General features: G+C 46.2%; 1 protein-coding gene across 1 annotated transcript in view; it reads right to left on the bottom strand.

Annotated features, from left to right (window-relative positions):
• Spock1 (SPARC (osteonectin), cwcv and kazal like domains proteoglycan 1) overlaps window positions 1–19,478 on the bottom strand; it is a 478,511-nt gene that overhangs the window by 114,295 nt on the left and 344,738 nt on the right. The window contains exon 5 of the mRNA XM_028772059.1: window positions 8,435–8,561. Coding sequence (XP_028627892.1) covers window positions 8,435–8,561 — 127 coding nt within the window. The remainder of the gene's footprint in view (window positions 1–8,434; window positions 8,562–19,478) is intronic.

A 19,478-nucleotide genomic window follows, 5' to 3' on the forward strand; every position in this document is an offset into this window, starting at 1 on the left:
AGATAGATAGATAGATAGATAGATAGATAGATAGATAGATAGATAGACAGGCAGACAGATAGATATCTTGCTTTAGTTCCTGCCTTGGATAAGCCCTCTTTCTCCCAGGTGACTTTTGGTCATCATTTTTATCATGGCACTAGAAAGCAAATTAGGACACACACTCATGAGTAAATACCATTGTTAATTCCAAAGTATTAATTGGGAGGGAAGAGAAACGGCAAAAAGATTAACATGGTTATGAAGTATCAAAGCATGTGTGTGTGCGCGCGCGCATGGGGAGAGAGAGAGAGAGAGAGAGAGAGAGAGAGAGAGAGAGAGAGAGAGAGAGGTTTAAGCTAAGTTTGAGGTACATAGTCCTGTCATTTAAATTCAGAAGTATTGGGATGATAAAGCTGGTATTCTAAAGCGTTTCAGAGATTTTTTTATTTGTGAAGTGAAAGCTGTGACCCCAGTCAGAGTGGGGTTCAAACATCGACTTTGATACTTCCCAACTGTGTTGATCTTTTTGCTGTTTCTCCACACCCCCCTCCCAATTAATACTTTGGAATTAACAATGGTATTTACTCATGAGTGTGTGTCCTCGTTTGCTTTCTATTGCTGTGATAAAAAATGATGACCAAAAGTCACTTGGGAGGACAAGGGCCTATCCAGGGCAGGAACTCAAGGCAGGAACCTGGAGGCAGGGACAGAAGCGGAGCTGAACAAACTCCGCAAACTGACTTGGTCCCTTTGAGTTTTTCATCTTCATGTGTGCGCGTGTGTGTGTACACACACACACACACACACACACACACATATATATATCATGATCAACTACTCAGTGGTGGCACCGCCCACAATGAGTGGGACCCTCCCACATCAATAATTAATCAAGAAAAGGCCCTACAGACTTGCCCAAAGGCCAATCTGATGGGGGCATGTGTTCTGTTAAGGATCCTTGTTTCCAGATAGCCTGAGCTTGTGCACAGAGATTGACCAGCTCACTATGTTTCAAAAACCTATAGAAATTACAAAGAATAAGACACCATTTGGCACAGAAACTCAATGCACAGCATTTAACATGGACTTAGCAAGCACTCCCTGCTTCCTTAGTACCACTGAAATGACGCCATGGTAGCAGCAGCAAGATGACACATTCATCTGTTCTTCAGCTAGTTGTCCAATTTCAGAAGGGCACAGAGCTGCCTAATATTAAACCTTCATTCCCAGACTCCTCTGCAGCTTGCTGGGGCCCATGAGGTAATTCTGGCTAATAGGCCATGAACAGGTAAGGCAGGTGTGACTTATGAATGGTTCCCACTGTCCTTAATTGGTTTCAACTGGGCTGGCTGGGCATAGCCATGCCTCACCCATAGGCAAAGCACCACTATTCCAAGTATTGTGGATGACAGAATACCAGGCTGACTGGATCCTGGGCAGCCCCAGTCAGGAGGCAGTGTTTCAGTTCTGTGTCACTTCTGTGAGAACTGGAAGCCAACGCTGATGAACTCATGCCTCTATTTTATGTAAGATTTTGTCAAGGAGGCTAGAGTCAATATCCTTGAGACTATGCAGCTGATATTATAAATATTGTTTACTCTTACTCCTCATGGAAGGCCTTTAAAGGGGGCGGGGACGGTAAAACTAGAGCAAAGAGTATTTAAAATAGCTGAAGGTTACCTCAGAAATGAGGTCTCATTATCAAATGATATCTGACTCCCCCAGACTAAGACAGGAAGTTGTAAATGAACATGGCCCGAGGGGGGAAGGCAAATTGGGGCATCTGCCATCTACAGTGGATTTCTCCCAAAATCTCCAAGTTTCTGATGTGGGAAGCAGAGCCACTAGAGTTGGCTAGAAACCGCCAAGGAACTCTCCAGGGTTACAAGGCCTCTTCTGCTGGCCTTTTCTGTGCAACAGAAAAAAACAAAGTCCTGGATCTGACTTTAGTGCCACTGACTCCAGACTGAATCAATCTCTCTCTCTGTCTCTCTCTCTCTCTCTGTCTGTCTCTCTCTCTCTGTCTTTGTCTCTCTCTCTCCTCCCTCCCCCTCCCCCTGCCCTCCCCCCCACCCCCCAGTGTGGACAGAACAGGCAACTGTCACTTATCCTTACAGCTCTGTCTGAGGAGAGTGTGAGCCACTTTTTGCCTTGACCGCTGCCACAGAGCGCCCAGCTCCAACTCAATAAAGAGCAGGCTTCCATCTCGCCTTGCCATGTGCAGTCTCTTCCACAGCAGCTCTTAAAGCCACAGTGGGTGTTCTACCTACAGTTCCCAACCCTTTGCTTTTCTTCGTCATCAACCACAAAGCTCTCTCCCTCTCTGTCAGGTGCCGTTTGCAAGTGAAGACCATTTGCAGGGGACAGACCCAGCTCAGATGCCTCTGCCCCCAGCCTAAAATAATGACAAGCAAAGCGGGGTAACAACCCTCTCATGGCTGGAATGCTCACAGGCCAGACATCCTAGAAGCTAAGGACAATGTCTAAAGCTATCTGGAGGAGTCTCACACGCCTACAACCCCGAGTCAGCTTCAATCCACTGAGTTTCCTATTCTTGGAAAATCGGCCAACGGAGAATACGCTTGCCAAGAACTTCAAACGCGACCTTTCCTTGGTAGCAATTGTTGGGAACTATTAAGATGCCCCAGCAAAGATAATATAATCCATGGTAACAATGTGCTGGAAGAAATGCCAGCCCTGTAAAGCCACCGCTCCCCCGCCCTGTACCCTTTGCTCTCCCGTGCACTTTCAGAACCTAGAGAACCCATTTCCTCTCACAGCAGTTCTTAGCTCTGCGTCTTTCTTCGGTGTCTAGACATAAACGAGCCATTTGCTAATTGTTTAGCAGCTTTTAAGGAAGGAGATGTGGTAGGGAAAGGAGGGGAGCAGATGGGCCTGCTTGTTTTCCAATTATCAACAGCCAGGCAGGTGCCAGAGAACAGTGCTAACTCCCCAGAAACCTGTGCCATTAAGAGACCCCCCTTTGGAGAGGCCAGTCCCAGATCCTGGCTTGGAAAGGAGCCATCGTGGTTATCAGAGCTTCAGCCAGAACAGCCAACAAACTCCCCAGGAATGATCCAGGCAATGAAAGTTCCTCCAGGGGCAGGGCCTAATTGGTCCGGGTATCTGAATGGAAATACCTTTGTATCGTGTACCTTCATAAGAAGGGCTTCTGTATTTTAGGTACCATCATGAGCTACAGTCCTGGGTATCATGAGCCCGAATGGGGAAGGGTCATGGCCATCAGGTGCACGGGAAGCCATATTGGATATCATTCTCTTGTTTAGGAAGCAGTCCCAGCCAGGACCTCCCCCTGGCCCTCTTGGAACTCCCAAGACCGAGCATCACTCTGGATCTGCTGCTGTTTCTAAAATAGTTTTTCCTTCTAGAAGTAGAAACCCAGGCTGGCCTCCTGAATAGAAGATGGTCACAAAAGTCCCTGCTGAACGGAGCCAAAATCCAACAGCCTGGACTCTGTTCCAGCCCTATCCTATAAGCTTCCACTGAGCTATACAGGGAACAGCAGAGAAAGGGAAGAGGTTTGCAAATGACGCACTCCAAACATACTAGGGACCACCAAAAACTCTGTTGACTGAAGGACTTGCAAGCTCAGCTAGGATGAAGATGTATCCTTATGCTGAGGCCACAGCTGGGATGACTGTACGTGTTTCACATCTATCAGTCACCAAGGCCAGGCAGGCTAACCCCCCTGTTTTCTACACATGTCAAAAACAATTGTGACAGTCTTGAACACCAGTAGGTCCCTCCATCACCAACATTTGGTCCCCTCCCACATATTCCCACTCTACATGAAAGCAACTGAATCCTAAACTGTGACTCTTTAAGGGGATTCTCCCAAATCTTACAAGCTGAAGTTCAAACTTCTTTGTGGTCCTCAAATTGCTGAGTGTGGCCGATTATTTCTCTATCATCAGCAAATGGCTCGCCTACATCTGGATGCAGGAAAGAGATGGGGTTTTAAGAGCTGCTGTGGAAGACAATATCCCCTACCCTGTTAGAGATCATACATGGCAAGGTGAGGTGGGAGCCTGTCCTTACAGGTTTCTGTATCAGCTCAACTCTCTGACAGGTGACCCACCACACTGACACTGCCTGAGTCCCTCTTCTTCTGTGCCTTGCTTTCTTTTGCTTTTCAAGCTCTTCACTCTTTTTGCTAAACTAGATCCTGTTCCTTTCGCTGTATGATTCTTTTCAGCCATAAGATCTTGCTAGGACCATGGCTTTCTCTGAGACAGCTGCCTATTCCTCCAAACTAATGGTGGTGACCCTGCCCAGTGCTCACATAGTACCTTCAGTGACCTTTATCTAAGCAACAATTGTCTAAACTCACTGTTGCTATGACAAAATGCCTGAGGTTGGGTAATGTATGAAGAAAAAAAGTGTATTCAGCTCACAGAGTCCCTTGGTAACCACATGCCCCGTAATTGTCATGGTAATGGCATCACCATGGAAACACATGTAAGATGGTAAAATATAACGCAGGGGCCCAGGGCCCAAGATGGGATCAGGTCTCACTCTTTACAGAAGAGCTCATTCTTGGGAGAATTTAATCCACACAGTTAACATTAATCCCGCCCAAGATCAGTGTACCTAATAACCCTAATTACTTCCCATGGGGGCTGGCCTCTTAAAGGTACCAGCAACTGTAGCACTGCCACAACAGAGACGAGTCTCCAAGCACATAAACTTGTATGAGACAAACCACCTGCTATCATCATAGTAGATTGCTTTTCAATGTGTCTGCCTTCCTTACAAGCGCCACAAAAATGGAGCATTATCCCTTTTTGACCCGTGCAATGACTCTGCTCTCTGCACCCTGTTTAACACCGAGGAAGGGAGTATTCAATAACCATTGAACTTCTGTAACACATTTGTTTTTGTGGATAGAAGAATATGGCAGAAAAGAAAATTGAGAAAGTGACACGACACTTCCTGCCTAGAGGCTAAGGATCAGAGTCTGCTTCACACTCTGCCGTGAGTGGCGGTGTTGGCTTTGCTTTCCATGTGACATCATCTGTCATCTCAAGACTTGCAAGCTTGTGCACTGATCTTAGGTTCTGGGGAATCAGACCTCTATGTGGTACCTTTGGAGTTGAGATATTGGAAAAACCCTGCTGTAGAATGCTACTCCTGGGTATAACCCCCCTTTTACTAGTTCTAGGAGCCTCCAACTATCCTGGACAAACACAAGAACAAAGCTTGGCCAATGTGTCCTCAGGAAAGCCATCTGTTTCATGGCCATCCTGAAACACTTGCCTTCACTGGCTCTCCACAGCCACCAGGCCAATCTTGAAGAGATGGATAATTCATCTGGAAAACAGGGACGGCTCACCTAGGGTGATGCCAGGTCTGGACTGTACTTTGGTCAGAGATTATTTTCATAACTTTGACTTCATAGCATGAAATCATTTCTGCTTACACACGCACCATGGTCTCATCTGTCTTCAGTTTTCTGGCATCAATGACCTTGAAAGGCCATAGGTCCAGGGGATTGGAAGTCAGTGGTTATTACTAGTTAATTCATTCAGTCACATTTGCTGAGCCTCTATTAGAATTCTCCAAAGCTTTGTCTTTAAGACCCAAACGCCTTCTTGAACCTGAATAAACAAGAGGCCCTGTCTTTAGGAGCAGTAAGTAAAAAGAATAGCAAACCTGACCAGATGGAAATATGCCCTCTGGAAGAAAGCCCCACTGAGTACCATGATGGTTTACAACTGGCCTCTGACTCGTAGGCCTTAAGCCATCGGTACCAGGCTTATGAATTCACGGTATTTGATTTGTTACATTCACAGGGAACAAAGGCAGAAGACCAAGACACATGTACCAGGACCCAACATCACCTCCTCTACAGTGCTGTTATTCCCAGCAGTCTGTCCTGCTCTGTGAGCTCTTCTCCCCCTCAGGGTAGCCAAGGGAAGCTTAGCCCGTTCAGGTGGGTGCAATACAGGGCCTTGGTTAGCAGGGAGTACATGGGTAAAGAACACACACAACCAAGAACAGCTTTGAAGAACTGGTTCAGTTTAACTGGGGGGAATAAAGGCTATTTAAACTTTTAGGGGTGGGTAGGGGCTATGGCGTGAGTGTACATCATTGGTCCAGGCCAGGGTGCTAGGGATGCCTCATTTGCATAAGGAGGAATTCCAGGTGCTGCTGGACATGACCTTATAAGGGGAAAGGAAATTTAACCTGTCGACTGGCTATGTAGCTATGTGACTTCCTCTGGGGAGGCAAGAGTGGGGCCACAGGCTATGTGTATCAGGACCTGCAGGCCCAAGGTGGGGGAGAGGGAGAGGTTCTGCTCCTGCTGACATCAGCTCAGGATGAGGTTTCCAGGGTTTGAACAGGCCTCAACCCCATTCTTGCTCCAGGCCTGATCCTCCCAGTCCCACAGCTTCCTGGACCCACAATTCTGCTTCCTTGTTTTAATGCCACTGAAGTGGGTAGTGTCACCACACCCAGGCAGAAAATCATGAGCGTCATAACCTGCCATAGGCCTCGTCCCAAGGAACCTTACTATAGTTTGGATCTGGAATACCCACCAACAGTCTAAGTGTCAAAGGCTTGACCCCAGTCCATGGTATTACTGAAGACAGTAGGACCTTCAGAAGGTAGAACCCAGAGGGAAAAGGCTAGATCACTGAGAATATGTCCATGGTAGGGGATATTGGAGTCTCAGGTCCCTTCAATTTATTTATTTATTTTTTCATGGCCACCATAAGGTGAACAGGGCTCTTCTGTCTCATGGCAAGTACCTCCAGGTTGAACTGTGCTTGCATGAGCCCAAAGCAAAGGAGCCAAATGATACAACGAGACCTCTGAGGCCACCAGCCAAGACAAACTAGCCGTCTTCGAAAGCTGATTATCTCAGGCGTTTTATGACAGCAACAGAAGATGAACATATCATAGACTAACAAAGGATGAACTACCTTATATTGTTTTTCTTTTGCTCCAGGGAAATAGTTGACCAAGGCTGGGAGACACAGACTGTTCTCACTTATTCTGCCTGCTGGAAGAGTGGTTCTGAGGATGGGGAAGGCCTCTTTGAGTGTTTTGCTCAACTCTGTGTAGAGGCCAGTCCTTTTCTGAAAACCAGGAGTCATTGGGGTAAAATTTTCCCAATATAAACCCTATGTCATAACCAAGTTATCCACCTGCACCTGAAAGCAGCACCTGATCCATACACATGCCGACCTCCCAGACTACAGAAGGGCTTTAGTCGGCAAAGCTTCTGACACAGTTCTTGAGCAACTGACAGCACTATAGCTAATGCATTAGACACTGTGGCTCTGCAGCTCGGGTCCACATAGAACCTCTGTCAACTCTGCATTTTTACCTTCCCCTCCTCGCAACTGTCCATGTGCCTGGCATCTGGGTCTCAGTGAAAGAAGATAAAAGCAGGACCTGACTTTGCAAAGGGGGGGATAGGGAATAAATTTTTAGTGATGCCTGTAAACCCATTAACCTACACATGTAGGGGATATCAGAATTAAACCACTACTAACATTTGTCTCTAGTCAATTCTCTCAGATCAGGAGGTTGAAAGAGAAACTGATATGTGCTGGTACCTTGTGGGCAGGATGCACTAGCTCTGACCACGGACAGAGTAGTTCTAACTCACAGAGTAGGTCTGCAATTGGAGAGGGGAGGATGATGACTCTGCCCAAGACAAAAGCTATCTGCTTTATCTCTGCTAGATGATATTGCCCCAGCTCCTAGCACACAGCCTGGAACACAGCAAGGCTGCCAATGATACCCACTGAGTGAATAAATGAACTGACCGTGCCAAAGCTACCCTGCTGGAGCACTAAAACAGAAGACAGGAGTCTAGCTGGCCTGTGCACCACAGAAAGCACTGGGGGAAACAGCCATGGGCTCGAAGACATGACGCCACTGAGACTGAAGAGAGCAGCAGGGAGTAGCAAAACTAAGCTCCTGTGGTCTGCACTGTGAAGATCAGTCTGGGCAGCACAGACAACACAATCATGTGCATTGTGGGAAAGCCAGAAACGCTTGAGACCTCCACAGCAATGTGACCCAGGGTGACCTGGGTATTCTCTATAAGAGCTCACTAGCTGTAGGCTGTACTCTATGAAACATCACTGAGAGACACTGAGGCAGCTGAAGGCACCCAGCTCTGCAGGAGGAGCTGGGAGGTACCAGAGCTCTGCTTCTCCATCAGTTGCATTGACACCTACGCTGTTTCTCCATTGGGTCAAACTATGCAATTTTAGACATTGACCATCTCATCCCAACTTGGCCTTCATCCATGGCAATCACATTTCCCTGTGTTTTCCCTCCTTGGTCAGATCTAGATCAGAGTCTGTGCCTTCTCCACGGCAAGGCCCAGAAAAACCAGGGTGCTCACAGAGCATAGAGACTTGTCAAACAGACCTGCAGTGATTTTTATAATAAGGCAAACAACGAGACCAACCTTGGACGTGTACGTGTGGCCATCAGAGCCGCAGACCATCACTGACTGTGCCACGGGGCAAGGCTTGCACTTAAGCAGAGTTGAAGGTCCGACCCAGTGCTTGTGAGCCACACTCCCCTTCTTTTGCCTAAGGAAGAAATAAGAGGGGAGACGTTAAGTCAAAACTCTGCCCTTGTTGGCGACTCCTCCTAGGTTGTTCCCAAAGAACACTGCTAAATACAGACAGAAAAGCATCCGTAAAACAGTAAGAGGCCCAAGGGAGGGACGCTAGCCAGCACCCCCATTTGTTCCAAGTCATTAAGAGGTGTCAGGAGGTTTTCTCTCTAAAGCATAAAATCTACCCATTAGCCGAACCAACAAAATTAAAACATTGCAAAACATCACATGCCCACATGGGAAGAAGAACACAGACACTTCAGAAACAATGAAAGAGAACATCACCGTGAGCCCCAGTACCTGGTTCAACATATCACACGTGTCCCGAATTCCTTCCCATAGCCTTACACACTCACGGGGCTGCCAGGCAGCTTCCATATTGACAGAAGGTGCTACTGTGGTGGCATTCTCTTCAGATTTACTCCAAACACCACCAGAAGACTCTTCCACAGCGGCAGAACACCATCTCTGGATATTTGTTAAAGCAATTTCAGGGGAGATTATAACTTGCCACTTAATAAAGGCTCTGTGGTAATGTCACTCCCGCTGTTAACATAACCCAGCAATGTGACCCCGGGGTGACCTGAGTTTTCTCTATAAGAGCTCACGAGCTATAGACTCTACCCTAGGAACCATCACTGGACATCAGTCTCCTCTTCTGCTCCAGCTTTCCCATCTCACGTTTATCACAACAAATGGCACGGCCGTGATGGCTGTGTCCACAAAAAGGACCCCATCTCTGACCTCACTGAGAGAAAGAGGCTTGCAGTTGCTGCTACCGTTTCTCCCTCAGCTGAAGCTGGTCTCTACACAGTTCACTTGCTGTGACACCTTTGCAGTGCCCACTGACCAGGCACCCTGCACTGCACTTTAACAGAACAGTTATGATTCCCTTGAGGTGTTTGGCTATGCCAATCAGCCCTGCACGGTAAGTAGTATGTGGACTCTGCAGCCGGAAAACACGGCGGACACTCAACTCTACCACGAAAGCATGGGGTGACCTTGACAAGACGGGTTAATGCTAAAATCCCAATTTCTCATCTATAAGTGATGGAAACAGAAACTACTTCTGATGGCTGCTGTTATAAAGATCACAATGTGTTATATGGTTTGAATTCAAAACACCCCAACAGGCTGATGTACTGGGGGCCTGTTTAGAAAATACCCCAAAGGGCTGATATACTGGGGGCCTGTTGGTAGAAAATGCTGCAGTGGATTATGTACTAGGTCTCTGTAGGAAACGCCCCAGTGAGCTGGTATACTGGGAGCTTGTTTGCTAGTTGATGTGCTTTTAGGAAATTATTGGCTCCTGAGGGCTCTGATTCAGCAAACAATGGATTTAAATAGGATACAGTTGCAGGCAAAACCTAGTAGGGGGAATATCTGTAGGGAAGTGGCCTGTCCTCAGGAACTACCTGCTGTGGTCTCTTTCTGTGCTTGTTTCCCATCTGAAGAGCCTCTGTTACAAACACCGGCTTCCACCACCCTGATTCTTTATCCCAACACAGGGCCAGCATCACTAGAGCCAAAGACTGTGGACTAAAAGCTCTTCATCCTGGAGCCTAAAATATGTAATTCCTCCCTTTAAGTTGCTTTTCTCAGGTACTTGTTTTATAGCGACAATTATTACTAGTGCAACCCTCCAAACAAGGAGCAATACAAGTGTCAGATATTGCAAATTGTTTTCCCAATAGAAGAGACTCTAAAGAAAGATGTTATTATTGCACGGACACATGATAAGCTCTTGGGTCCTAGATCAGGAGGGTCTTTAACCACTAAGATCTGTGAAACAAACCGTGAGGAAACCAGGAATCAGCTGTGCTAGGTCCAATGGTCCCATCCCTCAGGAATTCACCTGTGGTATCTGAGGTGAGCTGCCCTCTTGCAAATGAGAAGAATGGGGGATGGAGGGGGAGCAGGGAAGAAGAACACAGCAAACACTAACTGACCACCTCACACATTTCATTAGTAATTTAAGGGAGGCAGTGGGGTGAGGAGAGTGTGTTTGGAGAATTCCCTGAGGGCAACATCAAAGGGAATCAGTTCATACCCACAGCATAGCTGCCTGAGGCGACCAGAGATCCAGGCTGGAAAGAAAACATTTCTGAACCTTTCTGACCAAAGAATCAGAGAACAAAGTTCTAGGCGGGTCTTTATCACTCAGGATCCACCTTGTTTGTTTTACTGAAGAGGGAACTGAAAACTCTGAGGCGGAGTCCTGTCTGAAGTCATGGATTTGGTAGGTGGTAAGGGTTAGGGCCCTCAGAGAGTGTCCAAGCTTGAAGCTTTGCCTTGGACAGTGTTTTATGTCTTAGTTACTAGTCTATTGCTGCCACAAAACACCATGACAAAGATAACTGATAAAAGAAAACATTTAACTGGGCACATAAAGTTTGTAGTTTTGGATGAGACTGCTGCCCCAACCATAGACTCATATGTTTGAATGCTTGGTTCCTAGACGGTGGAATTGTTTGGGAAGGATTAGGATGTGTAGGAGGGGGAGTGTCATTGAGGAGTGTGCTTTGAGGTTTCCAAACCCGTGAATCCCAGTTAGTGTGCACTCACACTCTCTCTGTGTCTGTCTGTCTGTCTGTCTGCCTATCTATCTATCTATCTATCTATCTATCTATCTATCTATCTTCAATTATCTATCATCTATCTACCTATTATCTATCACCTACCTATCTTCTTATTGATCTAATAATTATCAATCAATCATCTATCATCTATCTACCTATCATCTATCTATCATCTACCTATCTACTTATTGATCTATCTATCGATGGATCAGTCTATCAATCTATCGAGCATCTATCTGTCTCCAACTTTCAGATTAGGATATAAGCTCTTAGGTGCTGTATCGCATTATGTCTGCCTGCCTGTCTGCTCCCCTTCCTGCTCCCATGCTACCTACTATGATGATCGTGGATGCTAACATCTGGAAATTGTGAGCCTTCAAATTAAATACTTTCTAAGTTGCCTTGGTCATGGTGTCTCTTTGTAGCAACAGTATCCCTAAACACGGCAGACATTTCATAGGGTTAGAGCTGAGAGCTCACATCTTGATTCTCAAGCAGGAGGCTGAGAGTGTAATGGGAGTGATGTTATTCTTTTGAAATCTAAAGGCCTGCCTCCAGCAACAGACTTCCAACAAGGCCACACCTCTAATCCTTCCCGAACAGTTCCACCAAATGGGAATCAAATCTTCAAATATATGAACCCATGGAGACCATTCTTATTCGAACCACCACAGCACATCTCAGTCCAACCTAGAACAGTAGCTTTAGAATTCTTTGAGGGCACTCTTGTTGTCTATGCTATTGGAGGTCTGCCTGCTTCCCAAGCTACCTATATTGACTTTACCTCTCTATCTTGGATGGCAGACATTCATCACTTGAACTTGTGAGTCACATGGACTTGAGGTCTGCTATTATTCTTCAGCAGGACATGTCTAACTCATTCAAGGCCTGATTCAGTCAACCGGTACACGTACTCATGTGAGAGTGAGATCACGGCAGAGGGGCAGGCTTGCAGCACAGGGTTAACATTAGAGCCCACAATGTCTTCCACAGAGCACCTCACATTTATCATCATTCTCATAGCACATTGTCTGCCCCTGACTGAGAGTCAGCAAAAACCAAGGATACACGCTTACAGTTGGTAGCCCTTCTCCTGGGTTCAGGCCCCACAAGGCTGAAATAATTCCTATTCTGAGATTCTGGAAGGAACTATAGAGTCCTCAGGGTTTCCCTGGAGTAGGCATGCCTGGGTGTAGTGATGCTTCAGGAGAAAGAAGCCTCAGGGAGCTTGCCAAGGCAGGAAGGGGAGGGAGGGGAGGAAGGGAAGGGAGGGAAGGGAAGGGAGGGAGGAGAGGGAGGAGAGGAAGGGGAGGAAGGGGAGGGAGTGTCCTGTCCAGCAGGGCATTAAACAGGGGTCTGGGGAGATCACCTGAAAGAGAAAGTGGGGAACAGGCCGACGCAAGGAAAGACAATCTGTCTATAGTTTGATCAGATCGCCATTTCTACTTTTGTACACACAGGTTATATACACAAAAAGGCAGGATGTGGGGAAGGGGATGATGCAGGAATGTGGGTGTTCAGGGGGAGTACAGATATCTTTCAGAACAGAGTGTCAGCTGGGTGAAGGTTCAGGGGACAGATCACTATGACTCCGCCTATGATTCACTTGTCCTTATCCAAGTTGGTACTATCCACCAAGGTTACCTATCTACAAGGTCTATGACTATTCAGCCTGGCAATTTTCCACCAAAGTTGTTTGTTTACAATAGCTTCTAGTCATCTGTTTCAGTGTTTTTCCACAGAGACCCAAGACTTGGTGTTAGCAGGCATGTATGTCAGGCCTATGGCTGATTTTAGGCCTATGGCTGATTTTAGGCCTTCAGTGTGTAAACAGGGCTGCTCCTGACAAGGGAGGGGAGGGAGAATAACCATTGCAAAGATGGAGCCAGCAATCAATCACTAGCTAATGACAAGCGGTCTCTGTCTCTGAACCTAAACTTCACTATTAAATTAAAGTCTTGAAGGGAGGCAAGGAGGTGAGGCTGACTGGTACCTACTAGAGTTACGGCACCTCACAATGTTCAAGGCATCACTACTGGGTAGAGGTTTTGCACATGCTTGTCATGTAGCCGTCACTGTGCAGCTAACCGCAGGCTCACTGAATGATAGATCAAGTACCTTAAAACTAATATTGATAATGTTACTTGTATGTCTGTGTCCAGGGCTGACTCCTTGGTAATGAATAGCCAATTGGTGTTCACTTCCCTGGGGAAGATGATTTCCCCCATTCTCAGCATTCCTTAGTTACCCAGAGTTCTTTGGACAGGGTTGATGCTTGTGGACCATGTCTGCTCATGTTTTTGTTGTTGCCCTTGTTCAGCTCAGTGGAGGCCGCCATGTTGGTGAGGCTTTATAGGCGTAGTTTTTATATCAGTAGGAGACAGACTCACAGAATCTCCATTATCCTTTGAATCTTATAGTCTTTTCAGCCCTGCCCTGCAATGCTCCCTGAGCCCTAGGTGTGGGAGGGTTTTGTGCTTCTATTCATTGGCAATGGACTTTACATTTTCATTGGTTGCAGTTTTCTGTTATAAAGACTGAGCAGATTATATTTAGGGCTCTCCTTCTCTCTCTCTCTCTCTTTCTCTCTCTCTCTCTCTCTCTCTCTCTGTGGGTGTGGGTGTGGGTGTGTGGTGTGTATGTGTGTGTGTTTGTATGTGTGCACACATATATGTATGTATGTAACAACAGTTAATAAAGAGAGGCCATAAACTTGAAAGAAACCAAGAAGGACATCATATGTTGTCCCAGGAAACCATGGCAATGGTCCAGAATGACTTGTGTCTCCTACTGGGGATCTGAACTCTCATTGCGAGGGCTCGGTTATATAAACAGCTTCTGTGGAAACACAGCATACTAGCTCTCTACCCACAGAAGAGAATGCTCACCAGGTGGTCACAGATCAGTCTCGGCAGAACCATTTTAGACCTTGTCTCAGATGCCAGGGAGACTTTTAGTATAAAGCTTATACCATTCCAATTTCTGCTGGTTCCAGAGACTGGCACCCCTGTCAGATGGAGGCAATCCTGGAAGTTCTTTATTTAAACCCAGTGACGGAAATGGTATTCAACCTGTGGTATTGTTCCAGAAGCCAAGACTGGAAAGCTATGTGCCACGGATGTAAGCCAAGGGGGGTTAGCTTCCCTGATGTCTGTGTATATTCTGATCACTCCAATCCAGTACAAATCATAAAATAAATGACTAACTCAGACAAGGCCAGAGACTAGGAATTCTGACTCAAACATTTAAATTTCTGAGACAATAAAGAGATCCAGTAAAGCAGCCTTGATAGAAACACTATGCCCCATGTCACAGATAGTCATCAGCATGGTGGCTCAGTCTGGAGGCAGGTCCTGTCAGCCTTTTCTTAGCCACTGGGCTGGCTCATCTGTGCCTGGGAAGACCGAGAGGTAGCCTCACTTCTTCCAGCTTGATGCCACTGCAAAGAAAGCCCTGGCCTATGAGCTGGCATTTATGGTTCTGAAAGACAAGAATGGTTCCTAACTACATACATGATCATGTGATTCTCATGCAGGAAACCCTCTCTCTCCTATCTCCTTGGTTGCACTAGAGACTCTGAATTTGGTGCTAAATTGCCATAGCCTGTCTTAATAGTCTTACTATTTGCTTAGACCCATTCACCAACTTGGATGTGTGCACGTCCATGTGAACACACACACACAGAGAGAGAGAGAGAGAAAGAGAGAGAGAGAGAGAGAGCAGGATTCCCACCAGGTTTTGTTCCACCACACACAGCTGTTTCCGGAGCCCATCAGTGATGGTTCTGGCTCACCAGGCCTCACCCTTTCCCTGATATATCTTCACTCCTGTCTACATTTTTCTCCACCCCATTCCTCCTTTCTTCAAAGGCCAGTTCACATGTCAGCTTACAGGGGAGCCTCCTAAGGTCCCATCACAGATAGCCTTCACCATGGCTAGTCATCACTTCCAGGTCAGAGTCCCAGACAAGCACCTTGACTCCACCTGGCCAAATAGTAATGTCTATGTCTATTCCAAAAGAGCACATGTGTAAGAGGATGAATGCATGAGGGCCAGCCACCATGCTCACCTCCCTCTGCCCTGACCATACTGTCTTCCTCTCTGGGCTCGTGTAGGTTCTATGTCCGGCCAGCTATTGGCAGCATCCATATCTGCTCTATGTAGCATTCAGATTTGAGTTTGACAGTAGCTTCTGAACGTCACGGAAAAAAAAAAATGCCTCTTCTAGTTCAAGCTTTTAATCCATTGCCTCTCTTAACCCTCTCCCAACCCCGTGACTGTCACATACGTAGCCAATCATAGTAAGGGTTTTCCAACACTGCATCATAATCAGACCCAGCGGTGACAGTGACTGCAGCACAAAGTGGAGCTTCTGTCTCTGTCTTCCTGGGGATAAAGTATGGTCCAGGAGGACACTGACTGGTTCTTTTTTTCTGGTTTTTGTTTTGGAGAAGACCACTCTCATTGAACCTTCCTCCTCTGCCTGTCTCTGAGATTGTTTGTTACACACAGTCTTTTAAATGTGTGAGAAATACTAAGTTTAGTGCCATTGATAAAGAAAGGTAAGCTAGAAGAGAAATAGAAAGAGTGGAGTCCATCGATGAATGCTACTGGGCTGCACCCAAAGAGCAACCAGATCTCACAAACTCACAAAGAGCAACCAGATCTCACAAGCTCACAAAGAGCAACCAGATCTCACAAGCTCACAAAGAGCAACCAGATCTCACAAGCTCAGAGGGCTACTACACAGCACCCAGGTGGATGGGTGTCCTGTTGAATTTACTTTGCTCTAAAAATGTTCTTTGGAGCACCCATCAGAAGACTTTTACAGAATGCACTACTAATCCCATCTCTCCATACTTATTATATGTGTATGAACAGATCAGCAGGCATGAATTCAATCACACACTTACAAAGGTGACCACAGAGACCGGTAGGATGGGCTGGCCAGATCCTGGCAACTCTCTTCCAGGTTGTCCCTATCCGGGTTCTCATAAATGTCACCTTTCACTCTTGGCTTTCCACACTACTTCCTGCTCTTGCTTTGGACTCAGCTATGCTGCCTACACCTCCGCCCCATCCCCCACCACCACTATAGACCTTCAGCAAGGAGGCCCGATGACATCAGCTATGACCTAGCAATCCACTTGCTGTTGTAGAGTGGTGCCATGGTCAGGGCCCACAGCATGAAGGTGGCAGAGCCATCAGGTTTTTCAGCAATAAATAAATTTACCAACATAATCCTGCTGTATGATATTCAGCAGTTTCGGTCAAAATATTTTAATGGCAAGAGGGAGGGAGGACTGGGACTGGGTAGTGGATAAACGCACACACAGTAGACACGTTGCCTTTTCTTCCAGTCTCTGAAGGAGGGCTCTCTTGTTACTCACATACAACACGCAACCACACTTGAGTGTCTGTGGTAGAACTGCTTCCCTCTGCATGTGAACAGCTGCTGAAAGGGTAAAGCAACTCCAGGGAGGAAATAAAAGCCAGGACACAGACCAATCCAGAGGTGCAAATGTACTCCTGGCTTAGGTACTCACAGTGACTCTCTAGAGGTGGCCACCATTAGGACAGTTCACAGGTAGAGAAACCAGTTACCTATTCAGTCCCCATCACCAGGCTTATTCCCTGGTTTCTCTTTGTCCTCTGCTTGCCTGTCTGAAATGGGCCTGTCAGCTCTGAGGTGTGAGAACCCATCAATGGACAATCTCTCCCCAGTAATAACAGTGTTTGTTTGCTGTCATCAAAAGACTGAATGCATTCTGTTCTCATGTTAATATCAGACTGCCCATTCAAGAATAAAATTGAATTTGTTTGCAAAATCAAAACTAATTGGTTCTAAAACAGGGACGGGAGATACCCAGATTGTTGACATGGTGGCTATTTTGAACCAGAGACAAAATAATGAATGTTAATTGAAATGAGAACATGTTAACCATTGAAATAATCTGTCATGTACAATGATGCTGTGATTTCTCGGTTGTTAGGGTTATTTCCGTCATTATCCTGTGTTATAAAATTACACAGGAACAGCATAATGGCTTTTGTCATTTATGAAAGGTTCCCATGTGACAGATTCTCCATCCCAGCATGCACGAGCTTAAAAGCACCCCACCACCACCACACTTTTCCAAGTCAAGAAGGATCCAGATATGAGATTCTGTCCAAACAAGTCCAGATTCATTAATGAGGCAACAGAGCTACAGAAAAAGACCATCTCTCTATGTTAGGTACCCTACGGTACTAGGTACTCAGTATTTCCATGTTAGGTGGTACCCTATGGTACTAGGTACTCAGTGTTTCCATGTTAGGTGGTACACTATGGTACTAGGTACTCAATGTCTCCATGTTAGGTGGTACCTTATGGTACTAGGTACTCAACATGAAAGATAAGTCATTTAGGGAAGCTGGAGATGTGAAAGGACAGAAATGTGATAAAGAGAACAGCTGCTAAACATTTACTGAGGGCTTTCAACATGCCACCATTGATATTGATATGGATATGATCCCCTCCTACTGCTAATAAGCAGCATGGCCCATGAAGAGCTCTGTGAGTTGGCCATCATTCTTTATGCACTGTCACGTTTTCTCCTCACAATAGCTCCAAGAGGGAGACAACTGTGACAGGACAAGGGAAATCTGGGGGGACAAGATCAGGGAGATGTCCTAGGTAAAGCAGACATGTGGCAATGGGAAGGACTCAGACCTATCATGCGCTTGCCCAGCTTTGAGGTTGAAGGTATCTACTTAGTCATCTGGAAGAACCTGTGTGGCTTCATCCCACAAAGCATCTCAGATGAAGGCTCAGGCATGACGGGGATGAGCAACATTTACATCCAACAGACAGCCACACTCCAACTTCACCCTCCAGACAAGCCAGACCCCGTCAGAGCCTGTAGTACTTTCAAATACATAACTACCGTTACTTTAAAAGTCTTAGAGTAGACTTGGGACCAACCAAAAGCTTTGTGTCTTGGAATCTGTGGTGGTTTGAATATGCTTGGCCCAGGGAGTGGCATTATTAGGAGGTGTGACCTTGTTAGAGTAGGTGTGTCATTGTGGGTGTGGGCTTTAAGACCTTCATCCTAGCTCCTTGGAAGCTAGTCTTTTCCTGTTTGCCTTTGGGAAAGATGTCACCCTCCTCATCTGGACCATCCAGGATGGGATGAAGCCATACAAGACTTTCCAGATGACTAAGTGGATACCTTCTACCTCAATGCTGGATGGGCACAGTGTGATGGGTCTGAGTCCTTCCCATTGCCCCATGTCCCTTACAAAAGTTGCCTCGGTCACGGTGTCTCTTCACAGTAATGGAACCCAACTGTGTCTCACTTCAACATGAGCCTTTTTGATCTGCCCTTCACCTGGGCTTCAGGATGGCCAGGGCTGCTGAGGATGCAGCCACAGGATTTGTGAAACTACCATTCAAGCTGTACTTGTACAAGCAAACTGAAAATGAGCAAGAAGATACATCAAATCCATGACACACCCTTGAAAGGACAGAAGAGGTGGGCAGAGGGCATGGAAAATAGACACTGAGTTTTTCAGGTCTCTGTGTCTTTCCATTGTTTCAATTTTTATGACTGTATACTGTTCATTTAATTGGCCTAAAGCCTAAAAGTGAAATATATTTATTAGGAGTTCTTAAAGAAACTGGGCTCATCCCTCCTGGCTTGTTCTTATTTCTGGAAATGTTTTTAAAAGCCCAAATTGTCAAAACAGAAGGGAAATCTCCTGGTGCAGGAAGGAAGGTGGAGGGAAAGTGGAGGGAAGTGCACACTGTCCCAAGGGGGAAACCAAGAGGTGGACCATCCTGTCTGACTATTAGGCGTTCGCCTTAATATTTTGACTCTTTTAAAGCTAAGATCTCAAAACTGAAGGCACAAGCACCCCAACTCAGGAATCCAGAGACAGTCTGCCTTTTCAACAAACACAAATGTGTGCCAGACAGTGAGCAGGAAATGGAAAGCTAAATGCGTTCTCTACAGCCCAGCTCAGAACAATCACTAGTATCACCCACAGGGCAACTTAATCTCTCTGAGAAGGGAGTTCGCTTGCAAGGTGCACTACCTCTCTGATTTTGTTTTTATATATATTTTGAAAACACCAGAGACACACAGAACACTAGCTTTAAAACAATTTGTTTGTGTGTTAAGACAAAGACTGTTAGCCTAGCTTGGCATAGTGCCTGATGTCTGTATTCCTAATGCTCAGCGGGCAGAGGCAGGAGGATTGTAAGTTAGTGACTTTCCTTGGTTATGTAGTAAGCTACCTCAAAATACACACACACACACACACACACA

This window comes from Grammomys surdaster, unplaced genomic scaffold (genome assembly GCF_004785775.1).
Source record: "Grammomys surdaster isolate TR1022 unplaced genomic scaffold, NIH_TR_1.0 211, whole genome shotgun sequence".
NCBI lineage: Eukaryota > Metazoa > Chordata > Mammalia > Rodentia > Muridae > Grammomys > Grammomys surdaster.